The 21,766-nt window shown below is 35.3% G+C and overlaps 1 protein-coding gene and 1 long non-coding RNA gene across 2 annotated transcripts in view; one reads left to right on the top strand and one right to left on the bottom strand.

Annotated features, from left to right (window-relative positions):
* Nucleotides 1–21,766, bottom strand: part of LOC119152717 — a 56,445-nt gene that overhangs the window by 663 nt on the left and 34,016 nt on the right. The gene's annotated exons all lie outside the window — the stretch shown is intronic.
* LOC119152708 (sodium channel protein type 2 subunit alpha-like) overlaps nt 1–21,766 on the top strand; it is a 48,224-nt gene that overhangs the window by 22,091 nt on the left and 4,367 nt on the right. The window contains 8 exon segments of the mRNA XM_037398326.1: nt 5,041–5,158; nt 7,051–7,205; nt 8,966–9,139; nt 14,295–14,417; nt 14,686–14,967; nt 17,405–17,458; nt 18,253–18,390; nt 21,406–21,510. Coding sequence (XP_037254223.1) covers nt 5,041–5,158; nt 7,051–7,205; nt 8,966–9,139; nt 14,295–14,417; nt 14,686–14,967; nt 17,405–17,458; nt 18,253–18,390; nt 21,406–21,510 — 1,149 coding nt within the window.

The raw sequence follows: 21,766 nt of genomic DNA, 5'->3' as shown, positions 1-21,766 counted from the left end.
AATATAGGATGAAAGATACACTCCTGGGAAAAACCAAATACTATCTTTTTTATGCATGTTCCTTTGACTATGGATGTAATATAGTTATATTCTACTCATGAAGTTTGTGTATGTCTGTGAGACTGGAGTTAGGAAATAATTTGTATCAATTTTTCTCTTCATCATCAATAATTTTTTCTTTGTAAACTTAATCCACTTGCTTTTTTTTTTTTTTGAGAAAGACATAAAACATAATTTCAAGCAAAAATTCTATGTAGGGAGTCTAAATAAATTGGGGTGTTTTAAAGCTATATAAATAAAGTAGTTCAAGCAAGAAAGAAATATGGAAATCAGGAAAATCTAGGATAAGGCTAAAATTAAGGCAATTGTTAAAAAAGACGAAATGGGAAGTACCTCCCAACCCTCTAAGCTCAGGAACTCCAAAACTGTAAAACAAACCTTAGTTGTACCAAGCTACATGTTTCTTATTCCTGATGATCTCTTCTGAGTAGTTGGGCAGTTCTGGTCCTTGCCATTTAGGGGTCATTGAGGTATTCCTTTTCCAAATACAAACTTTGTTCATGTGGTTTCGTTGTGGAATCCGGCATTATCTTTCATGTATGCTTTTGTACTGTATTATGTATTGGAAATATTTCAGGTCTCACTTTTGTGCCCAGGGGGCCTGTAAGCTATTCAGAAAGATGGAATGGAAAAATATCTTTTGGAATGGAAAAACATCTTTCTAAGGATTTTTCCAAAACATTTTAGAAAAGGCACTAAAGTAGGGGAGATAAGAATGCATAGTATCCCGTCCTACTGCTGCTAAGTACAGGGGATGGTTCTGATTTGGTGGATATTGTTTATTTGACACTGCTTCTGCTTCAAGCTTCTGCTGTTTTGAAGCTGGACAGGTGTAGAACAGCATGCAAAATAGTAAACCAGTGGCTTGTAATCATTTGACTGGAAAATACTTGAATGTTTTTCATTTGGATGTCACATTCTATTACTGTAACCTTCCTTGCATAATAAGATGATGCTTTTTTTTCTTTTATAATATGCATGCCTGTTTGTTGGTGGGTTTTGGTTGGTTTTTTGTTTTGTTTGTTTGGTTTTTGGTTTTTTTCCTAAGATATGTAGAGTAGAAGGGGTAGGTTTTGGTTTTAGTTTGGTGACAAACCTGAGTATTTTCTATGGACAATACTTTGGGTTTCTTTAAAAGGTAAAGAATTTGCAAGCTTTATTTATAGACGTGCTTCTTTCAGAAAAAGATAAATAAAACTATACCAATAAAAATTATTTTACCAACTGTGCTTATGCTTAAGAATACTGTATTCAGTGATAAGTGAAGCTATGTAGTAAAGATGCTTACAAGAAATGTGCTTTGTGTCCTTTTTGTTGTTTAATAGTTGAGACTAAATGGAAAAATGAGATTGTTTTTATTGAAGAAGTATTTCCTGCGGAAAATAGATCTGACTAAGCAGGAAAATAGTCAATTGATGGTATATAAGTGGCATAACACAGATTTCTGTTGCATTTCCATGTAGTAATGTTTTTGGATCCTCTTTTCTAAGAGGTTCCTGAGCATACTCTCCAATGTAGTTATCAACAATCATTCTTCACATTTTACTGCAGTTCTTTACCTCCTTCTCCAGCAAAAACAGTCTACTTAAATGAGAGGGAGGGAGGGAGGGAGAGATCCTTAGTAAATGAGAAAATGTGAATGTAAGAATATGCAGCACTGTCATCCTATATGGGTTTGTTTGGGGTTTTTTGTTTGGTTTTTGGGTTTTTTTTGTATTACACAAGACAATGTTTCCCTGTCATTGCTTGTATTAGCAGCTGTATTGGTGGTACATTTGTTCTTTGCTTTGCAGTTTGGGAAACATATCAGGTTTGCTTTGCTATTTGAATATCAAAATGTGAATGACTTACAACTTACATCACAAGAATAATCAGTGGCTTAATTATTAGCTCTTCTTACAGCGTTTTCTTTAAAGTCATTATCTGCAATTTTGCATACACTTCCATTTATTATTTTTAAGGTGATGCTCAGTAAAGATTGACTCTTTACTAATTACCTCAAGCAATCCTAAGTGGCTTCAGTGGGACAATTTGTAGTAGTAACATTATTCTTGCAAGTATTTGTGCTATCATACCTTGATTCCTTCAGGAAAGAAGAAAGATCGTGAGCTCCAAATTTTGACCTTATAACAGTATAGTGGCTGTAACGTGTTCAAAATCTCAATAGCCAACAGTGAAAAAGAAAAAAGGTAATATATTGACAGAACCTTTTCTAACAAAAATATTTTAGCTACTGATTGGTAAACGTCAAGGTTGCTAGTCAACTCTTGAGTACGTAAGTCGACATATTCAATCGAGTGCTTAGTGTATATGCAATGAGGCCACTTTGCCTTAGTTTGTTAAACACTGAACAGCAGCAAAGTGCACTGAAGTTGAAGGATGAGCATTTCTGTCTTTCCTAAAAGTCCTGTTTGTGGAGTGATTCACAGAATCAGTTAGATCTCTGTGAACTTTGTACATAGACAAGAAACTAACTGAATTTTTAATTAGAACAGGAAAATATTCTATGCATATTGCTTTTTACTGTCTGGGGTTTTTTTGTGTTTTATACCATCATCTTAGTGAAAAATATGAGCTCCCTACATGAAAAAAAAATCCAATGTTTAATTAAATGTATAACTCTTCAAGCACAGGGTTATATGCCAGGCTGCCTGTCTTGTATCAAAATAGTTCATTAAGCATCTAATTGGATTTCTAGAGTCAAGAAAACTGCCTTTCTTAACCAAAACTAAAAAAAAAATCACTAATCTTTGATCCTTCTACTATGTATTAAATGAGACATATAACTTCATGTTCTAAACACATCGATTCTTTTCAGTTTATTTTCCTTTTAAGGTTGTTCATTTTTTAATGTTGTTAATTCATAAAAATCTGTATTCTTTCAGTTGTATTCATGTCATCTGTTCAAATGGTGTACTAAGTAGCTTGCAGTTCAAATGACCCAGGGTATTTCACATTGTTTTTAATTTTCATTAGCAGTATGACACACAACTTCCTTACTCTTCAAGCACATATATTTTTAAAATAAGTAATCTGATTTATAATTCAATTCATTATTTCAGTTTACCTGCCACTGCTGCACCATTTTGCAATATATATGCTATGTCATGGAATGATGAAAGTAGCAAATTAATAAAACAATGGAGGTATATAGTGCTGTCCTCAGGTTCAGTAGAAGTAGTGATAGGAAAAGATGTTTGCTGTGAATATTTTAAAATTAACTCTACTAAAAATGAAGAGGTGTTTACATAAAATATGAGCAATTTTGGGGTTGTATTTCAGATAATGAGTTTCTAAAGTAGCAGCAGATTAGGCAATATTTTTTATTAAAATATTTTTTATTAAAAGTAAATGCAGAACACTGGGTTACTTTTTTTTTTTTATTAAATTGTCTCTGTCTTCTTTCACAAATGTAAAAAAAAAATAAATTGTTTGATACCCAAAACAATTTTGTCCTTTCACATTTCACAACTGAGATGTAAATATGGCTTGATTGGATAGTGCCTGTAACTTGTTTGGTTTTATATTTTAGATGTCTCTTAATCATGCAAGTTTAGCTAAATTAATGAACGTGGTGTTAATTCCATGAAACTGAGACTGTTTTACAAAGTGTGCTTACATCATTCCCTACAGACATTTTTTTGTGTGAATTCATTACTGATGTTATCTACTTCTTGGTAATAACATTGTGAAATGTCGGAGAATGCTGTGACCAAAACTACTTTGACTTAGTTTGGTACTCATACTCAGATTAAATGTACAGGATGCCACATCTTCCTTTAAAATCTCCAGACTATGGGTTTTTGAAATACACATGCAGATTACAAAACTAAAAATTAATTGAGGCTTATTCTTTTTTTATTATTTTTTCATACTAACATGATTTATGTAACTTTAATTATGACAACAATTATTTTTTTTCTGGGTGTTAACTGTACAGGTATGCGTACCAGAGTAATGGGTAGTTTCACAATGCACAATGTAATACATATGTGCATTGGCAAAAAAAATGCAAATTAATGCCAGTTGAAATGTATTTATCGTACTTTTTCCTTTTTGAAACTTATCAGTATATATATATGGAAAAACAAAAGTTGTTCGTATGGTAGTGATAATTATGGGTTAAGACAAGGCAGGCTTAATTTATTTTATGGATATGTTGAGGGGAATGGTCAAATTCACATCTGAAGCAAGGTTCCATATTAAACCTGATTTTACTTTAGCGTTTTCCAGTCTAGATCATAAGAATGATCTTAAAAGGAAAAATAACTAAATTATCTGTGGTCAAAGGTAACCAAATTTTATTATAAATTATCATATTACCAGAAGTGGTTAGCTTTTACCATACTGATGTTTAAGATGCCGGCGAAAAAGAACTGATAATTCCTTTCCTTTATTTTTATATTATGAATAATGGGCACTGAATTAAAATCAGACCTTAAAAATATGCTACCTTTTCTCCCTTAGACAGTTTACCCTCACAGTTTACAATTTAAAAGTTTTTGCTGTCAGGATGTACTGTCTTCAGGTTGAGGAGAGTGCTGTAGTGAAAGTAGATACCAACATAGATCCTCTTAACAGATACAGTATGACTGATACTGGTTTAAAATGCAGCAAGAAAAATTATTTTCTTACTAGAAAATAATAATAGAAAACAAAATAAATAAAATATGTATCAGAAAATCTACTTGGTAGTAGTAAACTTTGATGGATGATAACACTGTATTACATTTAGACCAGAAATTCTAAAATTCCATGAAAGTTTACATGTAACGCCTTGTAATCTCTAGGTAGAAAGTAGATGATTTATACACATTTCAACAGCATTGTCTGCTATGTGTGGATGTTTGTGTGTATTTCTGGTGACAAATATTTTGTTATTATTATTACTTGCACACAGTGTTGCATGCTTAAACATAATGAACATTCTAAAAGTTTAAATATTAGTAAAGAACAATTGTTATCAAATTTTATTTTCAGAAGCTAAATTTTTCCAGCTCATCTGAAGGAAGTACAGTTAATTTAGATCTCTTTGGAGAAGAAAAAGCTGAAACTGAACCAGAGAAAGCATCAGAGCTACAGCCATGCTTTACAGAAGGTGTGTTTTACAGAAGGTGTGGAAATAAGATTTGGGGTTGGTTTTTTGGTTTTCGATTGTTTGCAACCACAGTGGCAGTTCAAGGAAGCTATTTGCTACTGCAATCATGAATCCTAGTTTGTCAGATCTTATAATTAATTTTGGCTGTTGTAGATAGCTGTACTGAAGTCCATGGAGCCATTTATAATCTATATATAATCCATTTAGAATCCATAAACCGATTCTCAGCAATCAGTAATCCTGTTGATTTAAATGACATTTTCAGTAGTGAAATCTGAAAGACCAAAGACCAAATCCTACACCAGATTCACTCCACTGAGAAATTTAAACTAGAATCTTGATTACCTGTGGGCCCCTTCCTAGCGCTAGGAAGAAATTCAGTGAATGATTTGGATCTTGGAAAGTTTGACTCACACAATAGAGTTGTTATCTTGACATGACACCATTAATGTGGGGAGGGAGTGCATAAATATAATGTAGGACGCACAGTTGAATGAGATCCTATGTTTTTATTAAGTAAAGAAGTGTTAACAGCATACTTGCATGCCCTTCGAAGTTTTGGTTTATTTTAGTTCTGTGTAGCTATAACCTCTAGGGGACTACTGAAATTTACTGAAACGTATTTCCTATCATTGTGGTATTACAAATTTTACTTTCCTTTCATGTCATGCTTAAAATCAAAACAAAATATGTTCCTGGATTAGCTCTCCTATCCTATTCGTGCTTTCTGATTTACTGTTATGAAAAAACCTTTGACTTAGGCTGGGACTCTTGTCCTTTGAAATATTATTTCACTCATCTTTAAAAAAAACATAACTGTTTTGCAGTGTGAGGCTATATTGAATATATCAAACTCTTGATTTTAAAAAAAAAGTATATTTCTCAAATAATTTCACTTTATATTACAGTTCTTCCTTATTCTTATATCATGTGATGTCTATCCATCCTTGGGCATAAGATTAATTTTTTCAATAATGTAGGCATTTTGAGTAGGTGAAGGTAAGGTAAATCATGCTTTTCACAATGGTAGCTGTTTTATCTGAGCTGATGAAATACAGTGTAACTTACTTGTAAAATATGAACTTAATGACAGTCATAGGGAAAACTAAGCTGCTGCCTTTGGGAACCGTTAAAGTAATTTAAACTTGGTTATGTTTCTATGAGATAGATGATTTTTAAAGAAATACAGAGACTTCTGTTAAGCAGGTAGATACTGAGGTTCATTGAAAACTGTGCCTTGAGGCCCCGTGACAAGGTAAGGAGCCCTTCAAGGTGAGGCAGAATTCTGTGGGTGGTGGCCACAAATCTGTACCACATGGAAAAGCTCTCACAATCTGCAGTTAAATCGGTTGTTTATGTCATGACGGAGGTATCATCCCTTTCAAATCATCCCTTGAAGCAGAGGTCACTCCTTAGTAAAATAGAGTGTTTACATCTGTGATTTATTTGAACCTTACCTGAGAGACAACAGTACTTTTAAAAGAAGCTGCTGTACTCTTGATCTACCTCATGTGAAAGCTGCTATGTGTTTGTTTCTACTCCCTGACAGTTCTCATATGTTCTTTGTTTTATCTGTATGTAAATGAAAAATTACTTTTTTAAAAAGTGCTTATAAATTAAAATTAGCTTAATTAGATTACAATCTTTTATTATTATTATTATTATTATAAGCTTTTTGTAGTGTTAGGGTAGTAGAAGAATTGTGTGCAGCAAGTTTTCATACACCCAAAGCATCAAATTGAGAAGGTAAGTGTGCTTTAAGTAGCTTGCAGTACTTTGAAGCATAAATTGAAGTAATTTGAACTCATGAAACAGAAGCTTGTTAAGAGTGATTTTGCTTTTTCAGGATAATGAAAATTCTACTGTATATCAGTTTGTCATTGTATTACTAGGCTGTATACGGAAATTTAAATGCTGTGAAGGTAGTATGGAAAGCACAAAAGGAAGAATCTGGTGGAACCTTCGAAAAACCTGCTACAAGATCGTTGAACACAACTGGTTTGAAACATTCATTGTCTTCATGATTCTTCTCAGCAGTGGTGCTCTTGTAAGTAGAGCTTGCACCCATAGAAACAGTACCCACAAAAAATGTTTTATCAAAGAGAGTATTGTAACATATCTGTGTTCATGCAGAAAAAAAATATAAAGTTGGCTTGAAAGAGAGCTATGTTGTGATTTAACCCCAGCTGGCAACAAAGTACCATGCAGCCGCTCACTCACTGCCCCCTCACCCAGAGATATGGGGAGGAGAATCGGAAGGGAATGGAAGACTCGAGGGTTGAGCTAAGAACAATTTAATAATTAAAATAAAATACTAACAATATTATTAATAAATAATAATAATGAAAAGGAGGGAGAAGGGAAGAGGAATTAAATCCGAAGGGAAGGAAGAAAAGAAAACAAGTGATGCGTAATACAGCTGCTCGCAAGTGGCTGACCAATGCCCAGCTGGTCCCCAAGAAATGGTCAGCAGGCCTTGGCCAACCACCTCCCCACCACACCCCTCCCGCCAGGTTTATATACTGAGCATGGCGTCCCATGGTATGGAATATCTCTCTGGCTAGTTCAGGTCAGCTCTCCTGGCTGTGTCCCCTCCCAGTTTCTTGTGCCTCTCAACCTTTCTTCTGACAGGGCCTGAGAAACTGAAGATAACTCTATCCTCGCCAAAACCAGGACAGCCTGGATCTAAATTCCCAGAATATTTTGGACAGTAAATATAAAATAAGTCATTAAAATTCTGCTGTCAAATAACATTCTGCAGATTAATTTTTTATGACTACAAGATGATGTGTGTTTAAGGGTGTTTATGAAAAAGATTACACTAAAAATCTTATTTAAGAAATTATAAAAATTATACAAAATTATTTGTATGCAGTAAACTGGAACAATTACTTTAATTTAAAATTGTCAAAAAAAAAAAGTACAGATACTGAATTCATCATGTTCCCAGTTAATTTTTTGCTTTTAATTTAGATTCAGTATATCTAGACTGTTACATAGGAATCCTTTAATTCATTTATACTGTTCTTAGTGGCAACTAGTCTTTCACACAGCTACTAAGTATTGGGGTCTTTTTGTTTGTTGATTCCCATAAGACTTAGTATATACTGTAATTATGTCTGCTCTGGCACCTGAAGCACCATGTCCCCTCTTCTCTGACCTCGGTGTTTGCAGAGTAGATTCTCTTACTCTTTGTCTTCAGTCCTCACAATGCCATCTGGTGTTTTGCCCTTTCTTAAATATGTTTTCCTGGAGGTACCATCAGCTTCACTGATGGTCTCAGCTGCTGACTGTGGTAGGTCCATTGTGGAGCCAGCACAGGGCAGCCCCTGGTCTCTTCTCAAGTGGGCCAGCCCTACAGCTTCCCACTACTAAAACCTGGTCACCAACACCCAATATTGGAATTCAGCAAAGATCAGCAGCAACATAAAAATTAGTCACTGTAACTCATTCTCATTCTCTTTTGTTAGTTGAATATATTATAACCAGGAGGCTGCCTTCTGACTGAGTCTGATGGGGCTTTGCAGGGTGGCAAATTGTAATTTTGTGTTGACTATTATTGAAATTTCTAAAAACTTTTTTTTTAGTTACAATCCAATCATTATATTATATTTCCATTATCAGGCAATAATAAAATCTAAAATTCAGAAAACGCAATTGTAATCTCTGCTCTGGTTTGCTTTTCAAGCTAAAACATCTAAAGTTGAAAGTGATTTTACTTTGCCATTTTTAATTCAGTTCTTTTGGGTTAATGTATGGTTTGGGAAGACCTATGATATTTGGCTTATATGTAACCATTCTTCACAGGCTTTTGAAGATATATATATTGAACAGCGCAGGACTATAAAAATCGTACTGGAATATGCTGATAAAATCTTCACTTATGTCTTTATTCTGGAAATGGTGCTAAAATGGGTGGCCTATGGTTTTCAGACTTACTTCACCAATGCTTGGTGCTGGCTGGACTTCCTGATTGTTGATGTAGGTACTATACTTTCTAAGTAGCCTATTTCTGTTGTTCAGGTAGATCCTTTTATGTAACTCCAATCTAATACACATATATGTATATACAGTGAAGAACACAAATTGAGTTTAAAAGAATAGAAAATGACATACCAGTGCATAAGTTTCCACTGTAATTATTCAGTAACTAAATCCACCTTTATATTTATGCTGTCATTGACTCCATGTGTTCTGTCTGGGGTTTACTGCAGTGGCTCCCAACCCGTGGGTGAGGGCTATCAGCTGACTGGACTTCAGTCTTCTGGATTTGGTGACAGAATGAGGAGGAAGCAAACACAGAAAGGAAAGGAAAATTTAAGTGAGCACATGAGGTTGGGGTAGGACAGCTGATCCTGAGCTTAATGAGTCACTGGCAAAGAACTGCAGGGGAGAATGGTATCAAGAAAATTTCAAAAAAAGAGGGATGGGAGCAGGGAGACAGCAATTAGAGTAAAGAAGGCTGAGGAAAATCAAAAGTGATAACCTATGGATCAATATAAAAAGATGAGGATCATTCATTTGCAGTCCTCAGTTTGATTATTATGGTGCTCTAGGTACTAGAGTGTGTATTAGGCTGCGAGGCCAAATTTCAGCGCAACTCTTCCAGTTTCCATTGATACATCACTTTCTAAAGATTCTTTATTGGAAGCTGAAAATATTTTGGCTTTGTTTGGCACCGTTTCTGATCGTAGAGAATGCTTCCTGTTGCCCCTCTGAATTCTGAATTCTTATAACAAAAAAAAAAAAAAAAAGGCCAGGTTTTAGGTGACAGAATTAATGCTTTTCAACAGTAAAAAATAAAAAGTACTGTTGAAATTGCACTCCAGAGAAATTAGTAGAATTAGTGACATGGCATGATATTTCTTATGAAGGAGTTCTTTCTCTTTGTGTAGGCATTTGAGTAGAGATTCAACAAATGGACAGGGGAAAAAAATCATTAATCAGATGGAATCTGGGATCTAGGACAGAATTTTTTTTCCCTACCAAAGAATTGAAAATTACCTGATTATCTTTTTTAAATACTTTTTTGGAGGCAAAGGCACAGATGGTGTTTCTTATCTGTCTTCCTTATTTAACTGTGCTTCTCTTTCTAGCGTCACTTGTGGGTCAGGGGTGTAGAATCCCCATTTTGGGCAAATGGGCTAACTCAGTAACATGAGATAACATGTGTTTTCTCTGGGAAATGCAGTTTTTCTGCTTTCTCCTTTCGCATCCTCTCCATACCTTCCGTTGTGAACACCCAATACATACATATAGAAAGTAAAAAGTCAGCATGTGTTCCTGGAACAGATGTATTGACCACTAAGAAACTCAGTAAGTTTTCTTTCTTTAAGATTAAATTCTGCAAAACAAGATACCCTCAACAAGGCAAATGAAAAAAAAAAAAAAAAAAAAGTTAAGACTGTTTTTGAGTAAGGCTGAATATATATATATATGTATGTATTTTTTGTGTTCACTGTCTGTATGGATGCCATAGATTTCTGATAATATTTTTTATTGTAACTCAAATGCTAAATGAAAAAGTATGATAATTTTAGTATTAATGGGAAAGCAGTGGCAATCATACAGATGAATTTTGTCATCTTTGCATGAAATTGTTGATGCCATGCTTTACTCTGGTTTCCTGTTAGGATTCCAAGACAGTATGTTTCCAGAATCTTGTGATACTCAAATCTGCATTTCTATTTGTCTATTAGAGTTGTCCTTTGTGAAAATCAAAGAAAATAAGAAAAAAATAAATGTATTACCATTTAAGAAGCATTCACAATTAGTAACTTTGTGCAAGCCTGTATTATGAAAGTTGGACTTTGTATTGCATTTAAGATCAATTCTTCTTATTAAAGCATACCATATCTCCATATGGATAGGTAGGACCTACTGTTTTTTTCAGTTATTTCAGTGCTTTCTTGTAGCCATCTTCATGTCATGCTTGGAATGCCTGCATCTTATCACCCTATAGAAGCAGATCATAGAACAATTTAGGTTGGAAGACCCCTTTGGAGGTTTTCTTGTCTAGCTCCTTGTCTTGAAAGCAGGGCCGTCTTAGAAATTAGCTCAAACCTGCTCAGGGTGATACTCAGTTTTGAACGGAGATTCTGCCACCTTACTTGGCAATGTTTCCAAGTGTTTGGCCACCTGTGTTGTAAGGCCCCTCCTCCCCCCACCTCCCATCCCCTAAAAAATTCAGTGGTGGTCTGCTTAGCTTTTTCTGACATTATTGCCAGATTTACTTACTGTTTTCAGGTGGTAGCAAGCAACTTTAACTCTTTCTCGTACTACTGGCATTTTACCTGTTGGTTTAGGTAACAGGCAATGTGCTGCCCTCAACTGGTTATCTTTGCTTTGTCTTCCTGTCCTGTGCCATTATCCAGTTGAACATTGAACAAATCTGCTATACCAGTACCAGTCTAATTAAACATTTCACAGTGAGACAGTGTTTCACAGGATTTTTTTAGGCAAACTGTTCTGTACCCATCAGCCTAAATTCTCCAGCTGTCCTCTGTTTGGGAAAGAATTTATAGCATGTGAAAAGAAATTCTTTCCCATTATGATGTTCACAGTGTTTTCAGAAAAGCATAATTAGCCCCAGAACAGGTACAAATGCTCATTTTTCTCAGCCTTCCATATGCAAGTTCAGAGGGTGTAATGAAAAAGAACAAACATGGGATTGTGTAGTGTTTGACATCTTGCTTAAGCTACCCTTAGAGGAAAGAGATTTGCGTAAGGCTACCTCATGTGTAAATGCAACAGGAGACAGCCGTCTGGAGTAGAAGACTCGGTGAGGACCGAAAACATTGACTCTCACCAGAGAACAGCAGGGCAATCAGCTTTTGAGCTGTTAATCCAGCTGTACTTAAAGGTTTCAAAACTTCTTGTGGATTAGATCCTCTCTTCCAGAAGAGTAATAACGTTAAAAAAAGAAAGAAATCTCAAGCCACTCTAGTTGTTCAAAACACAAGCATTTTAACAAATCCAAAGCAAGATGTTTCCACCTTATGTTAACAATGTGCTTTTCTGCAAATGCCCTATGTGGTAGTTAAAGAACAGAAAGTTGAAAATGAAGCTGAGGGTGGATTCTGTCTCACATGTATCATTACAGTGCATTTTTTACATTTTCCTTGGTTTTGTTACAATACACATTTATAATTTACTATGTTTTATGAAAGTATAGAATAGTATTTTGTACCTTTACATCAAGTATATAATATTATTTTGTAGTTTTACATCACAGGAATGTTACAGATAGCACCTTTGTATGTGGAAGGCAGTTCAGAGCTGGTATGAGTTGTCCAAACCGCGATCATACATAGGGAAAAGGAGGAAATTACTTATTAATAAAAAAAATGTAAAAAGCTTGCCTATATGCACACATATCCACAGATGGTACCAGAAAAATTATGCTTTAATTGCCATCATCACCATGTGACAAGATGAACTATTCTCCCTCTTCTTTCTCCCCTCCAAAATAAAAAAAAAAGAAACCATAAAAAGTAATATGTTAAATTGTATTTAGTTTTCAAAGAAAGATAAAATTATAGCATCATTAGGCAGTGGTATGCTAATCTTGCGGGAAGAGAATTTCTTGCAATGTAAATGTAAGTGCATTATCTAAGAAAATATGGTTATCTGACAGGAATACTTGAAACTTTTTCTCTGTATCTCTCTAGAATTATAAAAGAAAGGCATATTGCTAGTAAGGTCTTGATGAATTCATAGGGATTAATGGTTTCTATGCTAAATATTTGTCTAGCATTTGAATGAAGGTCATTCCACTCAGTGAATGTGTTCTTTTTCTGGATCTTCTCCTAGTTTTCTTTTCCCTTTTTTTAATGAAATTTTCTTCTCTTGAGCTACGTGGCCTAATTATAATCACTTCAGCAGCTGAGTTGTCTAAAGTTCTAGATGGGTTATTTCATAAATACAGGTAAATAGTTATCTATGATGAGGCATTGTAGTGATCACTGACTTGTATTTCGTATATTTCTCAGATGTTGAGTTCCCTGAGTTTTGGTTTTACCTGGTTTGTGTAATTAAAAAAAAAAAAAAAGCACCTTGATTTTATTAAAACATTACATGCTATGTTTAAGAGACATGAAAAATTAGCCAGCTTCTCCTCCTTGTCTATGTATTTTATCATGTCCCACTGTTTAACCCATTTCAATACTCTAATTTAGATTACTCTAAAACGTATCTGCCAGTTTCTTGTTCATTCTTGGACTTAGAATTTTTAACTTCAGTTTTGGACTTTAAACACCAGAAACAGTACTCTTTGCCAAATGGAGGTATACATAGGTTTTCTTCCGGTACTTGATATTATGATTTCTAAATATCCAGATTGCAGTAGTCTGAAGAGATAACAAGTCCTGGTTCACAATTAAAATATTAACTCTGTCGTAACTCCCCTTCCCTGTATTAACTCTGTCGTAACTCCCCTTCCCTGGAAAGTGCTGTCTGTTGTTCTATGCGTCTGAGTGCATTGCTTTTAGGTAATTGTTGACATTGTTATTTCTTCGTGTCTGTCATACAGTTAGGGGTCACATGTGTCAGAGTCCTGTCTGACTGAGTATATACTACTTCCAAGCCTGTCATCATCTGCAGGCAATATGAATTACTAGTTATTCATATATATGCTACTGTGTGAATTACTGCAGACTGGCTCACAAATGCTGCTGGCTCACATTTTATCATTACTGTAATAATGCAAGTGTAGTAGAACACAGTATTGTATTGTAGTATTTAGTATTGTAATGTCACATAGAATGGGATTAGTTTTTTCAGTACGTTTCAGGCTTTGGCTGAGTTTATTGGGAAGATGAGTTTTTATTAAAATTACTTGTATCTAAATTGCCCTTTGTTTTGCACAGATATGATGTGCATTCTTCTAACTAGCGCTCTGTGATGAAAATTCCAGAGATTAAGGTCTCTTTTTGTTCAGACTGCTCTGAAATTCACACGCAATGTTCCATTATGGTTATTTGATTTTCTTTATTCTGTATTATTTGTGCTAGCTAGAGGCTTAGGGTCCTTACGAACTTTTTTCTGATACCCAGATCAAAGTTTTCTTCCTCAAGGCGTTACATTTGTATTGTGAGCCTATTAAAAAAAAAAAATTGTTTTGTTTTGTTTCCTTTAGGTTTCCTTGGTTAGCTTAGTAGCTCACGCCCTTGGTTTCTCAGAACTCAGTGCAATTAAATCCCTTCGGACATTGAGAGCTTTGAGACCTCTAAGAGCTTTGTCACGCTTTGAAGGCATGAGGGTAAGAAAAAAAAAGTGTAATAAATCAATACAAATATGCCTAATTATAAAATCATGGAGGAACACTGAATGGCATGTCTGTTTTCAAGTCCAACAGTAGCATGTGTGATTGCATTACATGTGTTATTCTGTTTCTAGTTGCGTTACTTCAATATATTTTAATGTTCTACATTAATTCTTTTGCTGTATTTGGAAAAAAAAAAAGTAATCTTTTAACTACTCGAGATATTGTTACTAAAAAGGGGTTTTTTTCTGTGTTTATTTACCAGGTGGTTGTGAATGCTCTTACTGGAGCAATCCCATCCATTATGAATGTACTTCTGGTTTGTCTTACATTCTGGCTAATTTTCAGCATCATGGGAGTAAATTTGTTTGCTGGCAAGTTCTATAGGTGTGTTAACACCACAACTGGTGAGCCGTTCTCACCAGAGGAAGTCAATAATAAAACTATGTGTAAAAATCTTATGATGACTGTTGAGAATGTTCGGTGGAAAAACGTAAAAGTAAACTTTGATAATGTTGGAGCGGGTTACCTTTCTCTGCTGCAAGTAGTAAGTGTATAAATTTTGATACGTTAATTTTCCAGCTTTAAGTTTTATAGTAGTAACATTTAATTCCATAATTTTCAATGTTAATTTTTTAATTTATGAATGGATATGGGATATTATTTTATAATTGTGTTCTATGGAGCTAATTAATGTTGCTTATGGTAAAACTCTTATATATTCTATGGCCATTTTGGAAAAGGAGGAATATCCAATCTACTAGATGGTTGTCAAGTTCCTTGGCACCCAAACACTAGTACCTTTTCAAGCTCTACAGAAATACAGTATCTCATTTGAAAAAAAAAAAAAAAAATACAGCGAATACAGCGAAGATTTATTTTGCTTCTTTGATCTGTTAGGAAAAGTTATATTTTTACTGTGATACTCAAATAGATACGTTCTAGGGCGCATCTGATCTTCAAATAAGAGAGGCAACTATTGATTTAGTAGAAGTTTTTAAATTCACTTTTTCCTTTCTCTTCTTTCCATTATTCTTACTAGTCCAACTCCAGTCGTTGTCTATTATTGTCAAGTGGGTTTTTTGGAGATAGTTTTTAGCTTGCTTTTAAACTAGGTGAGCAGTTCCAGAATTTACTAGTGCTAGATTCCTAAGGACAAGCCTTTTTTAGAGGCAGCATATGTAAATTGGAGCCCATAGGACAGAAACATATTCCTAATAGGGGTCACTTGACAAACTGCTTCTGGGGAAACATTTGTGCTTATAATCAGTTGGTAATTATTCTGTCTTTAAAAATATCTCCAACTGGTAGTATTTAGTAATTAGTATTCTGTTAGCAGGCTGCTGTCTGACTGCTCCAGGGAGTGATAGTAGCTATTGCTAAATTATATTGCAGCTGTGTAAATGATGAGCGTAGAGGACAGCAGTGCTTTTAGCTTTTGTAACAAAACTTAGATAGAATAGTTCAGCTATGTAATGTTTCCTGTAAACATGACATTCATAGCTTATTTTCACCCAATATAGCTCACAGGAATAGGTTTGATGCAAGGCCCACTAGATGGATAAGAAGTTGACTGGAAGGCTTTCTCCAAAGACTTGGACTTAGTGGCTCAATGTTGAAGTGGAAACCAGTAACAAGAGGTGCCTGTCAAGGATCTGCACTGGGACTAATACTATTCAATAGCTTCATCAATGACATAGTGGGATTGAGCGCTCCCTCAGCAGTCTGCAGATTACACCGAGCTGAGTGGTACAGTTGATAGGCTTGAGAGGGATGAGATGCCACCCTGAGGGACCTGGCAGGCTTGAGGAGTGGGCAAAGCCACGTGCAAAGTTCTGCACTTGGGTCAGGGCAATCAGCAGTATCACTACAGCCTGGAGGGTGAATAGGTTGAGAGCAGCCCTGCAGAGAAGGACTTGGGGATACTGGTTGACAAAAAACTGGACAGGAGCCAGCAATACGCACTTGCAGCCCAGAAAGCCAATCATATCCTGGGCAGCATAACAAGAAGTGTGGCCAACAGATAGAAGGAGGTGATTGTCCCTATCTACTTCACTCTTGTGAGACCCCACTACTGCAAGAAAGACAAGAACCTCTGGAGTGGGTCCAGAGAAGGACCAAGTAAAAGATCTGAGGGCTGGAACACCTGTTCCATGAAGAAAGGCTGACAGAATTGGGGTTGTGCAGCCTGGGGAAGAAAAGGCCCCCGGGGGACCTTATTGTGGCCTTTCAATATATAAAGGAGGCTTATAAGAAAGAGGGACATTTTTTTTCCAAAGGTATGTAGTGGCAGGACAAGGGGCAACAGTTTTAAACTGAGAGAGGGTAGGCTTAGATAGGACATAAGGAAGATTTGTTTTCTTTTTCTAATGATAAGGTGGTGGGATGCTGCAACAAGTGGCTCAGAGAAGTTGTGCATGCCCCATCACTGGAAGTGTGTGATGTAGTGAAAGATACCCCTGACCATGGCAGAGGGATTGGACTAGATAATCTCTAAAGGTCCCATCCAAGCCAAACCATTCTAAGATTCTCTTATTTTCCTTAAGATTTCTTGGGACTATGTATCTTCTGGAGTTTCTTTTAGGACTATTTGCGTACTCTGTCTGAACAATGCCAACCCATGGTGGCTGATTTTTTTGAGTCCTCCTCCAGTTTTCTGATAATCAGTAAGTTAGAAAGGAGAGTCTTGTTATAAGCAAGTCTTGTTAATAGTCTTTCTGTTATGCTTAGATATAGATTGCAACTCATCCTACATAGTTTATATGACTTTGCATGAAGATTAGAATGTATTCAGTTTTTAAGTGTTTGGGAGAAATATTTCGTGGTAAATTATTTACTGTGAATGCTTTGCCCATGTCTTACCAGACTGGTAATATTCCTATTTATTTTTGTGGATGCAAATACATTGCAGAAGACATTGTTTTATTTAGAATATTTACAAAATTGGAGCTTTGATAGAAAATATTAACAAACTTTGTTTTTAGGCAACGTTTAAAGGATGGATGGACATCATGTATGCTGCTGTTGATTCTAGAGAAGTGAGTACAATATAAAATTTACTGAGTGAAAACTAATATAAGATGATGTAGTGCTTCTTCAGTGGCAGTCAAAATAAAATGTAAAAAATAAAAATGTAAAACCTTGATATTTTTTATATAAATCTATGCATTATGAAGTGCATATACTTTTCATAGGTAAAAAAATATAGTGTTAGATCTACAATAAGTATTACTAATTTAATAAGTCATCTGTAAATAACAAAACTAATGAAATCAGATTTCCCATTAACTTATATCGCTGAGATCTTACAGATTAGGGAACAAATTTTTCCTGTGTCTCTAGAAATAACCCAAATAATCACATGATATCACTTGCAGTAGTTAATCCAGAACTGCAGATTCAGGTGATCTCAGAAAATAAAATGGCTGAATTTTGCCTGCTTTTCTGTTAATGCTTTTATTTGTATGCATCTTTCCTGTATCCAGCTCCTGACTTGCATAAAGTCCATAGGAACTGAATTGCTTTTGAGATTGGCACACTTTTGTCAAATTTAGTAGGAAGTCCAAAAAACATCAAATGTCACTAGAGGGGAACTGGCAGACAGAAAGGGGAGGAGTGGCAGGTCTGTGTGTGCAATTACAGACACCTGTTATAAATAGTTTTTCAAGTTCAAAGATAAGGCAAGTGTAGGGTATGCTCCAAAACAGCTGGTTTTTCCCCTCTTGTCAAGGAGTTGCTGTCCAGCTGGATGCAACTTCTGTTCCTGCTTGGTATTCTGTGATGTATCTTAACTGTTATTTGTGATGTATTGCTGTTTTTCTATGTTACATAGGAAGAGAAACAGCCCAAGTATGAGTACAGCCTGTACATGTATATTTACTTTGTTGCCTTTATCATCTTTGGATCATTTTTCACCCTAAACTTATTCATTGGTGTCATCATAGATAACTTCAACCAACAAAAAAAGAAGATAAGTATCACATGTTTCATTTTCACAACACTTCATTCTTATTGAGCATTCAGCCAATGTATGCAAGGATAAGTCTGAGTGTCAGAAATCTCTCATAATAATAGAAAGGAGAAAAAGAAATCAGCTATTAAGATTTCCTTTTATTCTATTCAAAATAATGAAATAATGAAAGTCTTTTGCTTTTTAAGGCATTTGAAGTAATTTAAACTTTCACTGAATGCCTGAGTGGTCTCCATATCTCTGTACAGCCTGATAATATGTTGTACATCAGAAAGTTATGTACTGTTTTTCACTTACCCTTACAGTGCTGTGACAAAGGTATGTGAAAATGCAAATTACTTAATTTGAGCAAATAGATGCCAGAAAAGAGAACATGCAAAACTACAAATACCAAAATCAATAAACAATGTATAGCAATACTGTGAGGGCCTTCTTAATTACAGAGAGTCTAATACAGACAAGCTGAGTGCTGAAACTACTGCTCTGTGTAAGACGAGAGAGGGTTGGGAAGCTGTCCTATAAGTTACTAGTAAATCTGCAAGACAAAGAAAATTATTCATGTTTTAAGATGTATACTTTTTCTTTTCAGCTGAAAATGTTTCTATGGTTCAAATGAACACAGGATTGTGTCAAGAACTCCAGGAGCATTTAAATAGATTAAAATTAAGACTGTGATGGCAAATTAAATTCTACTTGCTGTTTAAACTGTAAATGCTGTCTAAGGTCTACAGTGGCCATTTTTCTGTACACATTTGGAGCAGAATCATACTGAATGTTGATTTTAAAAAAAAAAAAGTGAGCTAAGTAATAGCAAGGCAGTACATAATTTCTTCATTTCTGATTCTAGATAGTTTGTCAAGTTTGATTCATTGGACTGAAAAAAAGATACTGCTAGACTTACTTCAGCGGAAACTTCCAGTAAATCTTTCTGCTTCAAAATGAAGCATGCAGCTTCATATGTTGCTTCTTCAGATCCTTTGAGTCTCTTATCTTCAGACCTACATCTATATATAATAGAAAGGATGAGGTTGCGGTTCCAAACCTGATGACATCCTCATCCTCCAAGATGTTTGTATCTCTCTTGGAATAAACATCTGGGGCTTCCAGTACTTAAGAGGAAGGTGGTTCAGCTTCTTACCCTTGAAGAGAAGGGTAACTAAAGTGATATATACATGCTATTGGTATTTTTGGTGGTCTGTATATAACAGGGTGACCTTACTCAGTAATGTGGTGATTATAAGGTCTGTTAGGTTCATTTGGCAGACACTATGTACTGTAGTCATTATGACACAGAAGGCAGAGAAGGGCTCCTGCTAAAGGGCATTTTCTGACAGTGTGGTATACACCCCTTACACAGTTGTAACTGTCACCAGGAAAGTCAAATACTGCACATATACAAAGGGTAATAATTAGGCTGGACAAAATTCTATCTACATGCTATTCTTCAGTTTCATGTAGCAAATTAGCAAACATTAGTCACTTGTCTATTGAATTTATAGATGCACATAGAAACGTTCAGATCATGCATTGCGTGACTACCCAGCAGTATTTTTCTTGTCTTTGTTCTGCCCTCACATCACTGAGATCATCCATTTTGGGCAATGTTGTTGGGATATGAATGGGAAAGACCTCATGTTGCAATATACTGTCCCTGTGTAGTTGAACTGTGTGTATCTCTTTAGTCCCTGTGTGCATCCTACTTTCATTACATTAGTTCCCATAGGGAAAAAAATGTTCCACTAGGTGTCAAATTCCTAATAATTATGGTCCTCAAAGGCATATAGGGTGTATCTCATCTTGAGACTGCTATTCTCTCTACAGACAGCACACTGAGACAAAGATGACTTGTTCAGTCTTGGTAGCCATTACATCACTGAGACAGAAAAAATCCCCAGTTGAATGCCAGTTCCTTTATAGCTCTTCCTTCCCCCAGATAAGATCTCCTGGCAAAGTCACATCACATTTACACTATAGTCAGCAAATTAATTTCTTGTTTTTCTTTCCAAAACCCTTACTCTCGAAGAACTGGATTTTACTTAAAAATGTGGATTGTGAGGAGAGCATTCTAAACAGGATCTCTTCTGACTTCTAAATCTTCATGTCTATATATGTCTATATGTAGCCACAGCTGGAAGACTCAAACACATCTTCATCCAATGTCTGTCATTTCTTTTTCAATAAGACATTTGACGAAGTCAGTGTGACAGTCACAGAATCAGCTGTGACTCTGAAATTCTTTTCCAAATTCAGTACTTTGACATCATGTATACCTGGAATGTACTTACAAGCAAATGCATACAAGAAAAAAAGAAGTTACTTGTCAACATAAATTGTATTTCTGACAATTGTTTCCATATGTATATTACACATACTATTCTAGATACCCTTTTACTCAGACTGCTGTCCTTTCACTCGGGCAAGAAACCTGAGTAAGCTCATGCTTCTGATGATTTCTGTACTATGTAGGGGATGATCAAGCCTCATATATGCTGTGGAAGTATTACCGTGGCAAAAAACCATCTGCACTGAGATACTCATTCTCAAATGATGAAACACACATCCTGAAAAATAACATCAGTAATTTCTTTTTCCTTGTATGGTTTCCCTGAAGGCATATCAGCTCTCAGTGAATCTTTTTGCCTTTGAAGCTTTTTTGTTTCTGGTTGGTTTATATACAGTGTGGCATTTATGGTGGTGGATTTTTAAGTACCTACAGAATGTATATTTTGAAAAGTGGGTTTTTTTCCCCCACATACTTGATTGAATTAATTAGGTATGTATTTCTTTTAATAACAAATAGATAGAAGGTCTGGGAGTTTTCTCCATTCCTTTTTTTCCTTTTTCCATCAAGACTTGTCAGATACTTTAACAATCTTTGATACAATTACTATATTTTGGCTTAGGTAATAATGTATAAGAATGAACACGCGGTTTGTAAAAAACATGTTCTGCAATGCTGTGAATTAATAGATTTAAAGGCTTGGCTGTAATCAGTTGTATTTTTATTTTTTTTACCTTGGAGGTGAAGACATTTTCCTGACAGAAGAACAAAAGAAATACTACAACGCAATGAAGAAGCTGGGATCCAAGAAACCACAAAAACCTATACCTAGGCCAGCGGTGAGGATGCATGCTATTCTTGTGCCATCTACATTTGGGAAGAAATTGCAGCAGTACATTAGCTATCAAAAAAATTTCCCCTCTAACTTTAAAATGGTTTAAGTCGAATTAAAGTTGGTGCTTCATTCTGAATTGAAATGTACATATTTCTGTTCTGCAGGAAAAGTCTGTCGTATTTGTTATGCCTGAGGAAGCAAATAATCAAATAACATGAAGAAATATAAGACTGTTCGGTTTTGAGGGGAAAAGTTAGAGC

This window comes from Falco rusticolus, chromosome 8, assembly GCF_015220075.1.
Source record: "Falco rusticolus isolate bFalRus1 chromosome 8, bFalRus1.pri, whole genome shotgun sequence".
Taxonomy (NCBI): Eukaryota; Metazoa; Chordata; class Aves; order Falconiformes; family Falconidae; genus Falco; species Falco rusticolus.
This window is presented reverse-complemented; position numbering and strand designations above follow the sequence as displayed.